Below are 17,602 nucleotides of genomic sequence, written 5' to 3' on the forward strand. Positions count from 1 at the left end.
AGCCATTTCAGCCAAAGTAGATACACTCTTAGGCTGGATCCGGAGTTACAAATGTCATTTCAAGGAAAAGATAATGGGGGAAAGAAAGAATTGATACATGGAGCAGAAAGCAGTAGGAACTGATGCTCAGGGAGATGTGGCTGCTGATGCAATGAGCAGCAGTGCTTTCCCTGCAGCAGTCCTTCCCGGGATATTGCAAAACAGAAGCATGCTAGCATCCAGCCCAGCTCCTAGCCGCTATTAGATGGAACCAGCAATGGAGCTATCTCCTTCCCTTGGACTGATCATTCCTAGGAGCCATCACAATGGTGCTCAGTAGCAGATGAAGCAAAGAACCTGCCAGGTGACCCTGTGGCCTGATGCTAATCAGGAACATCGAAGTGCCTGCAACCGCAAAGCCACAAGCAGCCTGTGATGAGGCAGATATCTCACCTCACCTTGCAAGAGCCATGAGCTTTGTCACCTCCCAGCCATAAACATCCTTCTAATCCTTAAAATCCTCAAGATTAAGCTGGGAAGTTTTGACAAGGATCCACCAAGTGAGGGACTCGATATTCAAATGGATCACCCAAGGAAGCGTCAGATGGGCAGAGGACGTTGTCCTTGGCCAAACACCAAAACTGTGCTTGAAGAAAGGTTAAATCCTACTGGAATGGGTCAGCTTCTTTAAGAAGTCTTCTACAAGACCGAAACTACACCCCCATCAGACACAGTTCTTGTTGGAGCAAGTCTGCGACAGACCCAAGCTTTCTCCCACTTCACTCGGTGGGGAAATTCCCAGCTCACCTTCCAACCAGCCCGTAAAGCAGCAGCTTTCCCACAGAATGGAAATTCCACCTTTTGGCCAGAGAAGACCATCCCCTTTTCTGAAAGCATCACACTGTTAATAAAGCAAAGGAAGCAGAAATAGGTGTTCTGTCCTCGTTTTTCACACGAGAAACTGCGTTAAAGCTGAAAAACACTTCCAACACTTTCAAGAGAGCAGTGTCCAATGCTGGTTTATTCCTAGGTCCAAACAAGTAGTTCAGGGCGTGCCACCTTGGCAGGCTAGAATTTATTAAAAGAGAGTGGTTTTTGGTGTCTCCAGAGTTTGCTTTTAAAGGGCTTTTGGGACACGCAGGTGTCAGAGGGGCACGGACACTTTTGGGATCCAATTTGGCATCTATTTTGAACGCCTACGTTTCTGTTGGACCAAATAACCTCAACTCACTAAGGGGTCCCAAAAGCAGACCCACCGTATCCAAACACTCAGAGCATCAGGAGTTTCTCTGCGGTCAACCACCAACACCTCTAACCCAATGAGCTCACAAAGCATTCTCCAAACACCCACCTTAGCAAACTCAGAGCCTTCCTTTATGATTTCCTCAGCTCTTTCATTCTATTAGCAAAAAAAAAAAAAAAAAAAAAAAAGCCACAATTCCTTTGGCTGGAAACCCAAGAGGGCTGAGCCCAGGCTCCATGACCCAGGTGCATGCTTGCAGCCCTACTCAGCGCTGCACTCCCTGCCTGCTGCAGCCCAGCTCCTTTGCTTGCTTTCTTCACCATTTAAGGACGAGGAAAGCAGCTGCTCAGGGCCCAGCGAATTACCTGGGAGTGATTTGTTTTTGCTGTGAATGCCTATGCCTTCACCACACAAACAAGCTCCTGAAGAAAGGAGGATACAGAGAGAGGGAAGAAGAAAAAAAAAAAAAAAGAGAAGCCAACAGGTTGATCTGGATTACATCAACGGTTACACCCTCCTCCGTTTAATGAACATAGGAGAACAGGTGCTTGTAATTTATTAGCCAACCCACGAGCTGAGGAGACAGGAATTAGCTGCCCAAGCTGCTCAGCGTGCCACTGCTCTCCTTCCCTTTGAGGCAGTAACAGCAAGAAAACTTCACCTCTTTTTTTTTTTTTTTTTTTTTTTCTTTCTTCTTTCTCTACCTCCTTTCTCCTCCCCTTCAGCTGCAGAACCACGAGCTGAGCATGACTAACCCCTGCAAAGCCTTCAGCAGTGGCTCCCTCTGCTCCTGGGAGGCATCAGGGGGAATGAGCCAAGGCAGAGCAGGCAGCACGTCCCCGGAGAGCCTGGGCCGCTGCAGTCCCAGCAGTGTGAGCAGCCCCAGCTGTGGGGCCCTTCATGGAGATGGTGGGTACCAGAGTTCCTCTTACCTCTCCATTGATGGCAGGCTCCTGCCTCCCGTGCATCTTGACATCGACACCAACTTTCATGCTGTGCGAGAGCAGGAGAAGGAGGACATCAAGCTGCTCAACAACCAGTTTGTGACCCTGATTGAGAAGGTAAGGGGAGCTGCTGTGGGGATGGGGATGCTGGTGGTGGCGGTGGGGAAGTGGATGCAGACACTGCCATGAGGCTCATGAAGGCCTCCAGTGAACCACTGCCAGGCTCCGAATGTGAGACTAATTACCCAATTAGATATTTCTTCAGTGCTATCTCTTAGTACAAGGGCTACTATCACCTCTAGGTGAAGTTGGGCCACGGCTGTGGTCAGCAGCCCGTGCCTCTCCTGTGCTGTGCTGGTCAGCACAGCAGGGACAGGGACCTTCCTGCCTGGGCAGCAGGGACATGGATGAAGGCCTTGGTGTGCAATGGACTTATGGCCATGGGCAGTAATGCTGACTACAGTGGCTGCTCAAATTCCTCCCTGGCTGCAGAGAGACAGCTGGAAATTCATCTTTGTAGCTCCGTGGTGGGCAAGGGATACCCCCCACCCACCTCCCTCCTCTGCGGTTTGCACTACGAGGGGTTGCACGCTCAGCCAAGAAAGTGTCGCTTTCATCTCTTAAAAGAGCCATGAGAAGGCAGAAGATTTTTCTCAAAGGAAAACAACTCATCCAGCAAAGGCAGGTTTCTGCAAAGCCCTGGTGCTCTGTAAACAGATGGTAATCTCCTAGGATTGCTTCACTGCAGTCTACAATACCAGCACTCAATGCCAAGCTACTACAGCTTGGGATTTTATTATTTTTTTTTTCAGTACTATTTTCTTTAAGTCAATCTCTAAAAGGACCTGACCTCGTGCTGGAAAGGAGGGGGTGGGGATCCACCTCTCCCAGTATCCATCCCAATGAAGAGCTGTGCACCCACCACATCTCCACATGCCAACGATGTACAGCAGTGCCAGCGGCTGACCCTGCACGGAGGACCATAGCAGCCTTTGCAGCTCTGCTTTCCTAAGCTCTGATCTTGGCCTGGATTTGGAGAACAAGTGGTTTGGAAATCACCTGGAGAGTGATGTGTTGCATGTGCTACAGCCCTGGTCCTTCAACCACCCAGAACACGAGGCTGAGGGGTGTGTGTGTGTACTGAGCCCTGCTCAGAAACCAGACCTTGGGTGAGAGGATGGGGGCAGGGGAGATGAGAGAAGCCCACACAGTAACAGAATGTACGTGAGCCTGACCACAGGCACCAGCCTGTTCCACAGATGGAGATGGAAGAAGTGACAGCCTCTAGATTTCCTGATAAACCCAACCTGGTGACCTGCTGATAAGTGTGCATTACAGGGCCTGATGGACAGAAGATACAAATAAGCCTCCTTAGTTAAGTGGCTTTGACTTCAGCACCTGCAGCTTCTGCAGTTAGCTTTGAAGGCTGCAGCTTCAAGTGGTACATAAGTGGGAAATTTCAGCCACCTGCCTCAGGCTTCCATTCCAGAAGAAAGTTAATGACACTTCCTCGTCACAGAGAATTTGTCTTTTTAATCAGGAATTCAGATGGTCTGAAGCCTGAGCTGCTAATTCCTCGGATAATTGACAACAATAACTGCAGGAGTTTGCTGTTAAGGGTTTCCAGCAGGCTGTTCCAGATCTGCTAGTATTGTCTTTTCATCTGATTCAGGTATGTGCAAGTGGGAGACAGTCAACAGCCAAGTGATGGAATCCCTGCCTGAAGCTCTACCTTCACCCTGAGCAGCTCAGATGCAGAGGTTTCCAAGGTCCAAGCTTTGGTCACTTCTGTGTTTGTTCTTCCAGGAAATGAGGCTCGATTTGAGCGATTCTTCTGCTACAAAGCTCACATTTCATGACTTTACAAAGGATTTCTGCTGAAGCGGGATGCCACGCAAGATGACAGGATGAAAGCAGTTCAGCCTGGTGGGTGGGTGTGGTTTGGGAAGAGGGTAAAAACTAAAGATTTAGGTAGAGAAAAAAGAGCAACAAACCATCAGGAGCGAAGTCAGGAACCAAGACTTCATCTGAGGGTCAGGGAGAGACTTGGAACAGCAGCCAATGCAAACATTGACTATTCTAGCAGCAAATGGGAAAGCTGCCATAAAATGAGAGGCTGTTCTCTACATCCAACCCCACAGTTTGATCTCAGCCCCACTGACCACAGTCCCGCTGTGCAATCCTGAAGATGCCTCAGATGGAGAGAACAAATGGCCCAATTGGTTACTGGTAGCCCCAGTGGCCACTTCCTCATGCCACTGAGCTGCGTGGCCTCACGCATGCGTACGCACACAGCATGATGCTGTTTTTGTGCCAGGACAAAGCAGCCAGTCACCAAACTCCCAACTTGATGTCTATGGACACATGTTATGCTGTAAGGAAGGAGTAGGTCTCCAACAGCAAGACTTAGAAGACCTTAACACACACACACACTCAACTGTAAGCATCCGAGCACTGCTGCTTTGCTTGGCTGCCCTCTGCTCAGATGAGAAGCTGGGAATCCCCTCCATATTTGTGCAGTGCTCAGACCTGAGCACTCTGTCTCACCGATTCACTGCTGTTCTCCTGGCCAAAACTGAAGTCCAAGGAGGAGATCGAGGCCTGATAGCCCTTGTACCCCATTTCTCACTATATAGTGTACTGGTGATGCTGCATCTTCCTCATAGCACAGATGAACTCATATCAGCATTGAATCATCTCCAGGACAGAGTTAAGGCAATTGACAGCCTGGAGCTCACAGCCAAAACATGTCGGAGGGAGTTTGGTTTCCCTCACAGAGCAATGAGGAGAGGTGATGATTAAATAATTAATTAACGTTAGTCAAGAGCTTTGAACGTGAAAACTGTTGAACGCTCAGCATGATTCTTCAGAATGGAGAGCACCAGGAAAGAAGAGCGTCAGATTTGGACAGTGGGTGGATGAGAATGCAACGTATCCTCTCTTAGCAGATAGGCACTCTGAGACCTCACACAGAGCCTCATTATTTCAGTTATTCTGTAGAGCTCCCATAGTTCTCGTCTACACTGCTTTGCAATACAAACCAAGACTGTGATTCATTGCTCAGGCTTCACCATGGTGCAATCCTACAGATTAGAGGGGAGTGATTTGTGCCACCCTGAGACAGTAAATCAGAATTCAATTCACCCCAGACATCTGGGCATGAGCCATAGTGGGTTTTCAGCCTTTATCTCAATATGTTTGGAGGCAAAGGGGACCAGTGTAGATCAGCTTTTATTTTTTCAGTGACTTAACAAGAGATGCTTCTTCATTTTCACATGAATGTGATCTGTTAAGAAATTAAGCAGCATGAAATGCATAAAACCTTTGTAGCCCCTGTATTCATCCTCTGCTCTGGATCTTCAGGGGATTTTTTGCTCTTACCTGGAGATCTCAGCTGAGCTCAGCAACATTTCATTGCTGCAGAGGTCTCCAGACCAGAGGCATTTTGCTGAGCTGTCAGAATTACTGAGGTCTCTGCAATCTCTTTATCAGGTCCAATGCTTGGAGCAACAGAACAAGATCCTGACGACACGGTGGAACTTCCTGAAGGATCAAGACAATTCCCACTCCGAATCAGACATGAAGGCCATTTACGATCAGTACATGAGCAAAATGAATCAAGAGATGCAGGCACTCAACTATGAGCAGGAAAATCTCGAGTCGGAGTTGACAGAGGTCCTGAGCACCATGGATAACTTCCGAAGCAAGTAGGTGTCCAACGTGGCTCCATGTATGAGGGGGGAATGTTTGCAAGATGCTGGTTAAGCTGTGGGACCAGAAGCAGTGTGGCACTGATTGAAAGCAGTGAGTGCTGTTCCCAGAGAAAAAGAGGACAGCATGTTTGAGAAGTTGGTTTCCTACCCTCTTCCTAACTAGAGATGAAAGTAACCTATAGAATGGGTAACCTATAGTATGGGGGCATCTGAGGTCAGAGCACAGGAAACAATACTACCAGGAATAATAGCCAATAAAACAAAGAATTAGTAATCCCCCACACTGTTATCACAAACCAAAGCTTTCTCCCCAGACCAATCTATGGATTTGGGCCCCTTAGAATTAACAAACTGCCTCTCTTTTCCTCCTCCTCCCCCCAGAAATTAAAGCAAAGTTCTGTTTTCACCAAGAGGTTAAATTCTAACCCAATCCTAACCTAAACCTCTAGACAGAACTTATTGAGGCAGATGATAGTTTGAGAGGACTGGCTGCAGAGGGCTTCTTGCTGCTTTTGTCAACAGCTTTGAGATCCTCAGATAACATCTGAGATGCACCACGGCTCATTTAAGAAAACAATGCTTTCCTTATTATCGGTGTTATTTGCATACCACACAGATGAATCCACAATTAGATACTTTCCCTTCCAGTTACACCCATTTGCCTACACAGGATCTCTGGTACTTTCATGCTGATTTGCAGTGAGGAGGACCCACCTGTGGGCACTGTCAAAACAGAACAACAAAGCTAAGGGCCAACCCCTCTGCTGGCATTGACAGACATCTGAAATAACAGCCCACACCTCTTCCTGATGCATGATGTGATGTGTGAATAATGACAGCACCCTTCTCCAGAGAGCTTAGCCCAAGGATCTCAGTGATCTTTGCAGGCTTTGATTAAACCAGCTGCTCAACACGTCTGCAGATCAGGGGAAAGACTGATACCTCCATAAAGGTATCCAGAAGGACCTTATGGACAGATAGAACAGGGCAGCACTTAAATTTACTCAAGCTGATGGCAGAGCAGGACATGGAATTAGGAGTTTGCTTCCTGACCTTATGCTGAAAGCGCTTATGCTCAGCCTCCTTCTAGAAATGATGCACTGCAAATCCCTAAATTCCTTGTGGTGAGTGCTCCTGCTTTGAGATGCTGGTTTCACTTAAAGACCTGGAATCACTGATGCTTGCTTTGCTGACAGACAGCAACCCTGAACTTGGATCAAAGACCTTATAGGCACTGTACCATTTACTCCCTGTCCTAAAAGGTTTTAAGACCTCCATACCTCTGTGGAGCTCCTGCTTCTCCTTGCACATCCCCAGGAAGCAATGGCTCTGTACTTACAGAAGACACTTCTTGGTTTATTCTGTAAGTCAGAAAAACAGGCAGGCTTGTGGAGAGACATCAGATCAGCCAAATCCATCTGCTCTCCCAGTTTGTCCTTCTATTTGTACTCAAATTAACTTACTAATTGCCCACATCTGGCACTTATTATTGTTATTTCTCAACCTGATTTCTTAAGGGTAGAGGTATTTATGCAAACAGGCTGTGTATTTCCCCCTTATGTTCAATCTTGGACAGTTTAAGCCTAGCTGGACAGAGGAGCAGAAGAGGCAGAGATGCTACGCTGCTAGAAATTCAGAAATCATAACTGCTTTGAGGAACAGGGCCCACGTCCCACCCAGCACACTGGGGATAAAAACACAGCATGCAAACACGCACAGTATTATCAGGCAGCAGAAATCCAGGTGGATTTCTGCCACAGCAAAAGCCCACCGCGCTGCCTTCAGCCATTGGTGATCCATGGGGAGAGCACTGCTACTTCTGCTGAGCTTCCCAGGGCAATGCTCCAGCCCCATGCTAACCCACACCAGCTCTTTGAGTCCTGCAAGTCAAGAAGACTGCCTCTGCCCGGTTGTTTTTTTCTGTGGAGTAAATGGGCTGCTTAATCCATGCAAATTTTGGAGGTTTCCAGCTCCTGCAGAGGTTTGTTTTCCCAGGGGAAATATTTTGGGAAAAGCAAAAGGCAGAAATTCCACTACCAGTTTTAAATGGGTATCCACTTGTCCTTGCTGTGGCACCTCCATAGAGCACTGTGCACTCAGTAGCCAGGCAAGCAAGCTGCTGCCCAACAGCTCACGTGTAAAATCTGCCTGTCAGCATCCTCAGAAAGACTCCAATTTGTCTTTTTTCCCCCTCTGTTCAGGTACAGCTTTGCAAAAAACTCACAGGAGACTTAGCTAGGTGGGATGCTTCCACTTCTTCCAACCTCCTTTGGTTGCCATTGAGCAGTGCTGCTATCTGTTGTCATGGTTCCAAAGACAGAAGAGGATGGAGAGGGGACAAGGGAGAGGGTTAAAGTCTGACACAGGGTCTCAAATGCTGCTTCTTTAGGAAATCGTGCCAAAACTGAAACATACTCGGTAGGGGTGACTGCCCAGAGTTTGCTTCAGCTCCCCATGGGCAATTTGCACATGCAAAAATCCATTTGAATGAGAAGGCACAGAGTTTTTGCATGCTGAGCAACTCTGGGATGGGACTGGAGAAATACTGCAGGAAAATACAGAGTTAACAACATTCAGAGGGGCCAGGTCTAAAAGTCAGAGTTTGTGATAATCAGGTTTTCCCCTTGAACGCTGTCAGTCAGCACTCCTCCACCTTCAATCTTTACAGCTGGTTTTCAGCTGCTCCCTACCCCATTTTCTTGCTCTGCAGGAGACACAGTGATGTAGCTCTATGCTGCTGGGCTCAGATCATCCCACCACTGTATCTTTACCCTAAGACAGCCTTGAAGGTACATCCAGAGAGACATGTAGCCTGCCTGAGGATTCAGCTCAACTCTGATTTTGTTCCACTGACTCCAGAAGGAGCCCAAGGCGACCAGACGCCCATCTCGAGTGCTGTTAAAGCGACATAGGATGGATTTATACCTTCATGCATGATTGCTTGAGGATTACCTTGAAGGAGATAAATGCTGTGATGTGTTTGTAGAAGGCTCCATCTCCATGTGAGTCACCTCCTGGCTGCCAGGTCCTTCTGGAGCCGTGCGGTGAGCGCGTCGGGCTGGCTTGGCCTGCTCCCCTTTCAGTCAGGAGCGTTGTTTGCTCCACATGGGAGATTATGTCAGCGCCTGGCAATGCGCTGAAGCTGCTTTGGCAGGCTGGGACAGACTGGGATTGGGCTGAGATGCAATGAGGATGAAGGAAGAGTGGCAGGCTGTAATTAAGCTCGGTACATAGTTACTGGCAACACAGCTAACATTCCAGCTATAGAGCAGAAAAACCAGACAGGTAAATCTTGCTAGCTGCCTAGCCTTATAAGAACAGGCAAAGAGAGGGTGAGTTTAACACCATGGGGTACCTAAGGGGAACCTCAGAAGTGCCCAACTGTAGGACCTGTGACAGTCAGATCCTTCTGTGACCTCACTGTCCCCTCTGTGGAGAAAGCAACAGTTCAAGGGAGATGTTTGTGACATTCCAGATCGGCTCCTGAACAGGATGTATCCCTTCTGCCCTGCAAATCTCCTGGCTGCATTCCCAGTGCTTGTTCCTCTCTCTGCCCCTACGCTCAGCCCCTCTTTCTGGTAAGAAAGCAGCACAGAAGGCTCACTTCTAATTGGAGTGATGCACACCTGACTGCCAAAGAACAGAATCAAGCATAGAATCATAGAGTGGTTTGGGTTGGAAGGGACTCTAAGCCTCCCCCAGCCACACTCCCTGCCCTGGGCTGCTCCCACCCCTCCATCCATGGCACTGAGCCCCTTCAGGGGCACCCCCACTTCTCAGGGCAGCACTGCCAGGGCCTTAGCCTCTTTTGAGTAAAGAATTTGCCCCTTATATCCTGTCTCATCCTCCCCTCTTTTAGTTTAAAGCTATTCCCACCTCGTCCCATCTCTGTCTGCCTATGGAATGGCTGCCATTCCTGATTTCATTATCATCTCTCTGTTAGGAGATGCCATTTCACCTGATTCCTAAATGTCTCAGCCTTCCCCATACCAATTTGATGACATCTGTAAGTAGCACTCAAAGATTTAATTCCCAGCCTGGAAACGCTCTGAGCACATCTGAGTAAGAGGAGCTGGAGATGTCACAGAAGAGCAGGGAAGGTAGGGCTTCTCTAAGAGAACCACCTCCTCCATTCTCAGCAGAACCAGCATTCCTATAGTGCACCCTGCACCCATCACACAAAATTCCTGGTATCTGCACAGCCAGTCAACCAACCTGCTGGTCACAGATCTAGCCCAAAAGAGACTCTGTGTCCCAATGGGCTGGTGTATTCCCTAAACTGTCCTCCTGGCTCTGTTGCCAACCTTCAGGAAACATGCTTGCCCTTGGACCAAGTCTTTGCTGTCCTAGTCCTTATCAAACCTGTTTCTAAACACCTTCAGGGTTGGTTCCTTTGCTGGATATTAGCACTCCACCCTGTCCCATCTGGTTTTTGTTACCTTTTGCTCTGCAGGCAATGTTTTCAATGAAATGCTTTATCACAACCTCTGTTCCTCCATAAATTGTGCTTACATTTAAGATAGGCCATGATGCAGTCTGTTTTCTTGGTTTGTTTGTTTTCTTGATTTTACACATTCCAAAGCTTCCTCCTTTGAGAAGCTTTTCAGACATTGAAAACTAAATGCTGAGGATGTCTGAAAGAGACAAAAAGAATTGGGGTGAGAATCTGGGCTTCACAGAGAACAATTCACCATACCTCAATTCACAGTGCCTGCTCTCTCTCTGTGGTGACTGTGAGGTATCCTGAGGTTGCTTAGCCCTCAAATTAAATTTGTGTTAAAGCTACCTGCTCTGTACTCTGGGGTTTTTCAGGCTGAAGGTGCTAATGGTGTTAGCTGGCATGTGGGAGCTTGTTGCCCTCTCTCCTGTCCAGATGTTCACATCTAAGATATCTCGCACCTTCTGAAGGAAATAGGATGAGATGGTAAGAGCAGAAAGCCTATATTCCAATGCTTTTTTGGGGGCCAACGAGACAATCTGAAGCATCTGACCGGCTTGTGCAATTTCTGTCTGCTTTTTTCCCTCCCCTCTTTAGATATGAGGATGAGATTCGCCTCTGCAGCGGCATGGAATACACCTTCATGGAGCTCAAGAAGGTGAGTGACAAGAGAAGCTTTGCATCTGTATGGTCTGTACACCAGCCCTGCAGTCACAGAACAGCCTGAGAGAGGCAGCGTGGTCCAGGCTCAGCCAGGAGAGTCCAGAGCTGCCCAGAACCACGAGAGCCCTCAAACCACAGAGGTTTTGTAGGGCAGTAAGGCCTTGAGGAAGACAGCAGCGTGGTAAACAAGGTCACCATTTCAACAGGGAGAGTATAAGGGAATCCGGGCCACTTGCGGTTACAGAAAAGCCCCACGGCTCATGGCAGGAGCACAGGGGTCAGGCAGAGCCACACTGCACCTCAGAACCCTGCAAGGCAATGCCTCTCCTCCTTTGTGCACTGCCTCTGAATGACAGCACGGGTTGGGAAAGGCTGGAAATTGATAAATGTGTTTGCTTTTGTTTCCACAAAACATTGCATGGCCACACCCTGCACAAACATCCCGTCCCAGGAGGAGCTGCATTTGAATATCAGCTCAAATGGAAGGCTTTGTGCACGGTCGTTGTATTAAAAAAAAATAATAATCCAAGGTGTAGGAATGCAGGATATTATTAGGCAGAGGAAACATTCTCCACAAATGATCATTATGGCTAATTGCATGTTTTCCCTGACGCAGCCATCAGCCAGTAGGGGCAGTTCTGGTGACTTCTGTGGACAGCATCAGTTTTCAATAACCCCTGCTTTCTGTGGTGAACAAAAGATGAGTGGGTATGGACCAGCCCTGCCTGTTTCCTTCTCCACCCTTCCATTGCAGACTTGCACCTAAGCTCTCACCTAAGGGGAAAAAGAAGGAAAAAAAAAAAAAAAGAAAAAGCAAAAACAACCAGTGAAACAAAGAGTGCAGAGCTGAAATCACACAGGAGCTTCTGTGCTCGTAGAGCAGCTCCATGTGTGCCAGGCACAACACAGCAGGCAGAACGTTGCTGAAGATGATGGGGCAGCAGCAAGGACTTCTCCAGTTATTCATTAACACACTCAAGATGTTTGTTAATACATCTTTTGCAGGATTTAGATGCCAGTACCTTGCATAGAACGGAGCTGGAGGTGAAACTCAGCGGGCTCCAAGAGCTGATGGACCTGAAGAAAACCATCTATGAGCAGGTAGAAATGCAGCTGGGAGGGTGGCCTTGGCACACAGGCAAGGCCAAACAAAAAAAGACTTTTTTTCTTGCAGATAGCTCCAATACAGAGAGGGCTTTGTTCCCAATTTGCACCAAACTGAGATTACTTCACCAAGGGCAGGAAGGATACTGCATCTAAATAAGCCCACAGGGTGCAGCATGCCTGCATCTCCTCAAACACAGCGATGTGATTTCAGCCACTTACTCAGAGCCTGTAAAATGCTACCAAGCAGGCTTGGCAGTGTTTGGGGAATACTAATGGTTTGTCAGAATTCTACCAATACAAACAATTAGAATGCTTGGCAGAGGAGTGCTACTGCCTTTTGTGGGGAAACTGAGGCAGGAAGAAGCAGAATGACCTGCCCACTAACAGAACTGTGCTAGAACACCTCCAAGCACGAGGCCCGGATTTCTCTAAAATGATCACTCCTGGTGCAAAGCAGTTTTCAGGAGCAGTGGGATATCAGATCCTACACAGAATACCAGGATGCTTCCAGGTCTGATTTCTTCTAGGTCCAATATTGCTGTTCTTAGCAGCAGCCTGCACTATTTCTAAACACATCCTCCATGGAAAGAAATCACCTCCCGCCTCTCCCTCCCTCCCCTCCAAAGCTGATTTTCACATCAGTCATTTCCTCACCTGCATCAATTGCTTTGACTGCCATCAATGCATGGGCACGCATATCCAGGAGAGGGGCGAATGCAGGGGGAAGTGTGGGACAGATTTGCTCACAGCATGTCAGTATGAATCAGAAAAGCAACCCAGCTTCAGTCCTCTTTATCTTTTTTCCCCTTTTCTTTTTAGCAACACACGTGAGTTTTCTCACATAGCTACTGCCATGCTCAAACATTAACAAGGAAGCACAAGGATTTAACAGCTAGGAAAAAGTGCACTGATAATCCAATTCTCTGCAAAATTAGTGGGGTACCTTTTCCTCATGAATCACCACATCAGGGTGCTCTTTGTCTCCCAGTCAGGGGAAGGGAAGGCAAACAAGGCATACAGGTGTTTCTCTAAGAGATTAGAGGCAGCAGTACAAAAGGGAAGAACAAAAAACACTGAGATGAAAGCAAAGATGGGGAGAGATGTATGCTGCTCCCATTCACACTGGCGCAAATCAGAAGAAACTGAGGTGAAACTGATAGGAGTGAACCTTTGCTGGAGCAGTCTGAGGCTGGGGGAGCTGCCAAGTGAACGTGTACAGTACCTGCTTGGTGCAAGGCATCAGGTCCTGTCTTGTCAGGATACAAACTACCCAGCAGTGCAGTTTATGGGCATAGATGAAGGGTCTTTTTTAGGTTCACTGCATTCATCACTGTCTGACTCCTTTTGTGACCGAGTCAACTATCAAGAGTAAATACTCGAGTCAGTGATAGCACAGCTTGTGCATGCCTGTTTGTCACCCCCCAGGGCTGGTTTGAGTTTCTCCAGCATACAGAAGCAGCTCTGCCCACTATGGATGTGTTTAGAGAAGGGTCTTCATTCTCCCTTATCTTCCTAGACACAAAGCAGACAGTAACAACAGAAGTGGCAGTATCTGCCTCCATAGATACTGAAGCAGAGCTGAGTAAAGGCATCTTTCTGGAAGCACTAGGAGCAGAACCACTAACAACACCCTATTTCTTGCCCTGCACAGACATGCTCACCATCTGAACAGCAATAGATACTGAAGCATCACCTGCAATTAACCTGCTTTTGATGAAGTGCAAATACACCATTTTGTTGGACAAGTAACATATGTTACCCAAAGGTCCTAAATCCATACCATAGCCTGAGCCTGAATTTAAGGGGAAAAAAATACCAGATTCAGAATTTAAGAGAATAAAAACCTGCAAAGTCTCCCCATCCACATACTGCATATCAGGAAGGCACTTTGCCTGGCTCAGAACATCAGATCTGCCAGAGTTCAGCTCTCTTGTGGCAAGTAGCTTTGTTCAACACTTGATATCTCTATTCTCTGCTATTCAGGAACTCGAGGAGCTGCTGACAGAAATTAAGGACATTTCTGTTGTACTGGGAATTGACAACACATGCAAGCTTGACCTGAGCAGGATTGTGGAAGAAGTGAGGTCTCAGTACGAAGCCCTGGCTCTTCGGAGCTGGGAGGAGGCTGAAGCACTTACCAGGAGGAAGGTATGTCCCTTATCTGATTGGTATGGGGAGAGGAGGGAGAGAAGAGGGAAAAAGAAACTACAAGACTCAGCAAGATGTGGAGAGACATACACCTGGGAATGGAAGGAGGGACAGGGTGCTAACCTAGATCAATCCCTTCTAACTCGTGTGTGTAAATCAGGAGTTTCACAGCCTGAGGCTCTCCACACTGCCAACTGAGGAAGGCAAGATCATTGTCTAGTGGTAACTTGGCCCACTTAGGATGCAAATGTTTTTTCTCTGGTACCTCCTCCAAACAGAGCAAGAATGTGGTGAACACTAATGGACAGTGTGTTCCTACAGTACTAGAAGACACTATGAGTCCTAAATCCTTCCACATACCAGCTATTTCTTCCCGTTTAGGCATTTCTCCCCAGGGGCAGTGGGAAGCTTACTAGATTCCTTTGCTACAGCAAAGGAGCAAGAGATAACACGTGCTTTCATCTTCCCTGCAGCTGAAAGAAGGGAACACCCAGTCAGCCACCTATGGGGGTCACCTCCTTGACAGCCGACGGGAGATTGCAGACCTGAACATCCAAATCCAGAAGCTGAGGTCCTGCATCGTGTCCCAAAAAAGCCAGGTGTGTCCTGGGGTGAGTGACAAAGCTCTGACAGGCAGATCTGAAACTACAACACACCTAACGCTTCTGTTACTTTCTCCCCTTCTGTAACACCAGTGCTTGTACTTAGAGGAGAACATCAGAGAAGCAGGAGAGCATGGTGAGACGGCCCTCAAGGATGCCAAAGCCAAACTGGTCAAGCTAGAAGAAGCCCTACAGAAGAGCAAGGAGGATATGGCTCACCTGGTGAAAGAGTATCAGGAGCTGATGAACATCAAGCTGGCCCTGGATTTGGAGATCCTCACTTACAGGAAGCTGGTGGAAGGAGAGGAAAGCAGGTGAGGTGGGCTTCTCTGCGCCGGAGCAGTGGGAGGGATGCACGCAAACACCTAGGGAGAAAGCAGACACCCCATGCTTTGAGTCTGCTGTTGAAGGATTGATTAAAGAAAGAGCAAATCCCAGAAGTCCCCATAAACTCAGCCCTGTCTTTTGCTCTGAACTTTTCCTTAAACCCTTCAGACTGAAAAGCACCAGCACTTCTCTAACACTGCTTTGCCCAGATGCTGTTGAGTCAGCCTTCCCAACCATGCTTTTAGCTCTGCCCATGCAGCCCAGCTCTCATGAGCCAAACTCCAGCCCTCTACACCTTTCTGGAACTGCAGATGTTAACACACATCTTCACATTCTCTCCTTATGTTCACAGCATGGAGTCACCGATACCCACAGTCATCAGCACCGTCCACTCCAGACCAAAACACCGTAAGTGGTTTTATTCACACAAAATGGTAAAATGAAGCATAAATAAAACATTCCTAAGCTCATCCCCTCTTATCTTCCCTCACCCAGCAGTTTCTGCCAGCACCTTAAGGAACTCCAAGCTGTTTGCCAGGGGAAAAGGCAGTGCCAATGGTGAGATGAAGCTGAACGGAGGCTGCACAAAATCTCTGCTCTCCAGAAGCCACAGTGACAACCTGGCAGCACCTGAAGAAGATCCCTACACCCGCAGTGCCCGGTCAAAGCTCAGCTCCCTGCTCACTGAACAATGCTCCTAGGAGAAATGGAGCCCCGCAGCACAAACCAGACCCAATGGCACCTGGAGGCAAATGAGGCCAGAGCACTTTTTCCCAAACTCAAGCCAATGTCCAAGGGCTGAAGGATGGGATTCCACTCCATGCTGTCCCTTTTATCTTCACAGCATCCCAGTTAACATCTCTGTTACTAGTTACAAGCAGAAATCATCCCAGGATTTTAGAACCTCTCCTGTATGAAACCACACTGACATCTTCTTCCTCTCTAGGTCTGTTTCCAGAGAGGACCTGCATTCATAACCGTTGAGATCTATCTATAGAAGTTTGCCAGGAGGGGAAAGTATTATTACACAAGCTCTTAACACAGTAGCCATCAGCCCAACCTCTTTACCAGTATTACAAAACCATTCTTTTTGATCTGTCTCTGTTCTGTACATGTCCAAGAGGTGCTCACTGATGTGGCTTTCAATGGAAGGCAGCTCCAAGTCTTCCAAGCAGAGCTGGGGGAGATGTGGGCAATCAACCTGAGCCAGGTGAATTTGTGACATCTGTATTTGCATGTCTGCTGACAAACATGCTGGCTCTATTTGGGAATCCTTGCCTACTTCAGAGCGTTTAGCCAATTTAACTGCCTTTTGGGTGGCCCCTCATTCTTTCCCATACCACTAAAGCTAAAACTCCTTCAGCTTTTATTTTGATAAGCCACCTCTTTCTAAGAGAGAGCATCTCTGCCTGTTGCCCCTAAAGGCACTCCAGACTTCACACGTAATGGTGCTAGGTCCTAGAAATGGGATGGTCTCTGGTTCCCATCTAACTAAAACAAGCAGGACTTGTCTTTGTATTTATTGCACTTCTGTAGTGGCTTTCATCTTACCTGGCTGACTCCAGCTCATGCACACCAGCTACGTTGCACCAAAGCTTCTGGGGCCAACTCTATAGCTGCAGTCCTGGCCTCAGTACAGGCACTGCTGTGTCCCTCTTATACACTGACACAGGCAGAGCCCTGCAGTATTTTCCTTCATGAGGCCAGGCTCTGACCTCAATCACTGCCATGTAGCCCCACCTGAGTTCACAGGAGTTCATCAGTCTCATGGTGCATCTCCATTGAGTGCATCGCAGCGTTTCCATGTTTCTGTAGGGTAGACAATGACTGTAGCATCTACGTAACCAGCACACCTGCTCTCCAGAGTTATAATAAAGTACTGAGTGACACATGGACAGCTTGCATTCATGGTTTTCTCTGCATTTCCTACCATAACCCACCTGAAATGGCAATTCCTTCCTCAGCTGCCAGGGTTGAGAACTCTGGTTAATCCCTCACAGCCACTCAAAGCTGAAATCGCTCCCCAGACACTTTGCTTGGCCCAGATCCTCAGGGAGATGAACATGGGGCTGGAATGGCAAATATGAAGCCACAGTTTTGGGGAGCTCCCCACTGGGCACAGAGCATTTTCAGGACATGATGCGTTTCTGCAAGGGGCACCAAGCTGCTCCTCCAACCCTGCTCTGAGCTCCTCCTTGCTCAGTTCCCCCTGCAACTCTGCAAAGAACCTTTGCACAGCTGGGGCCAAGTTCTACACCAGGGAACCACACTTCCATGCAGCCCCTCACTTCAGAGGTGCTCTTTCAGAGCACAGTGGTTTTGTGCTGCTCCTTGCTCAAGAACATAACAGCTGAGGGGGATGAGGCCCCGGCACTGCTGCTCAGAGAAGCTGAGGGATGCCTCATCCCTGGAGGTGCTCAAGGCCATGGATGGGGACC

At 48.0% G+C, this 17,602-nt stretch overlaps 1 protein-coding gene and 1 long non-coding RNA gene across 3 annotated transcripts; one reads left to right on the forward strand and one right to left on the reverse strand.

The window, feature by feature from the left end:
* The first annotated feature begins 1,794 nt into the window (after nt 1-1,794).
* LOC128090498 (keratin, type II cytoskeletal 80-like) lies at nt 1,795-17,059 on the forward strand. 2 transcript variants are annotated; one of them, XM_052702894.1, is made up of 9 exons: nt 1,795-2,283; nt 5,659-5,873; nt 10,915-10,975; nt 11,986-12,081; nt 14,071-14,235; nt 14,709-14,834; nt 14,931-15,151; nt 15,517-15,572; nt 15,660-17,059. In XM_052702894.1, exons 1-9 carry the CDS (start codon nt 1,969-1,971, stop codon nt 15,863-15,865), a joined length of 1,461 nt encoding a protein of 486 aa, XP_052558854.1. In that variant the 5' UTR covers nt 1,795-1,968; the 3' UTR covers nt 15,866-17,059. The 2 variants fall into 2 exon arrangements, with proteins under 2 accessions (XP_052558854.1, XP_052558855.1); XM_052702895.1 differs by having other exon boundaries at nt 15,663-17,059.
* On the reverse strand, nt 5,821-15,169 carry LOC128090531 (uncharacterized). The gene is made up of 3 exons (XR_008210966.1): nt 15,057-15,169; nt 8,832-10,513; nt 5,821-5,932 (listed from the first exon to the last, which is right to left on the reverse strand). It is a non-coding gene; the product is annotated as an uncharacterized LOC128090531 (long non-coding RNA).
* Nucleotides 17,060-17,602: the final 543 nt, after the last annotated feature.

Source organism: Tympanuchus pallidicinctus, unplaced genomic scaffold (assembly GCF_026119805.1).
Source record: "Tympanuchus pallidicinctus isolate F22 unplaced genomic scaffold, pur_lepc_1.0 scaffold47, whole genome shotgun sequence".
Classification (NCBI taxonomy): Eukaryota; Metazoa; Chordata; class Aves; order Galliformes; family Phasianidae; genus Tympanuchus; species Tympanuchus pallidicinctus.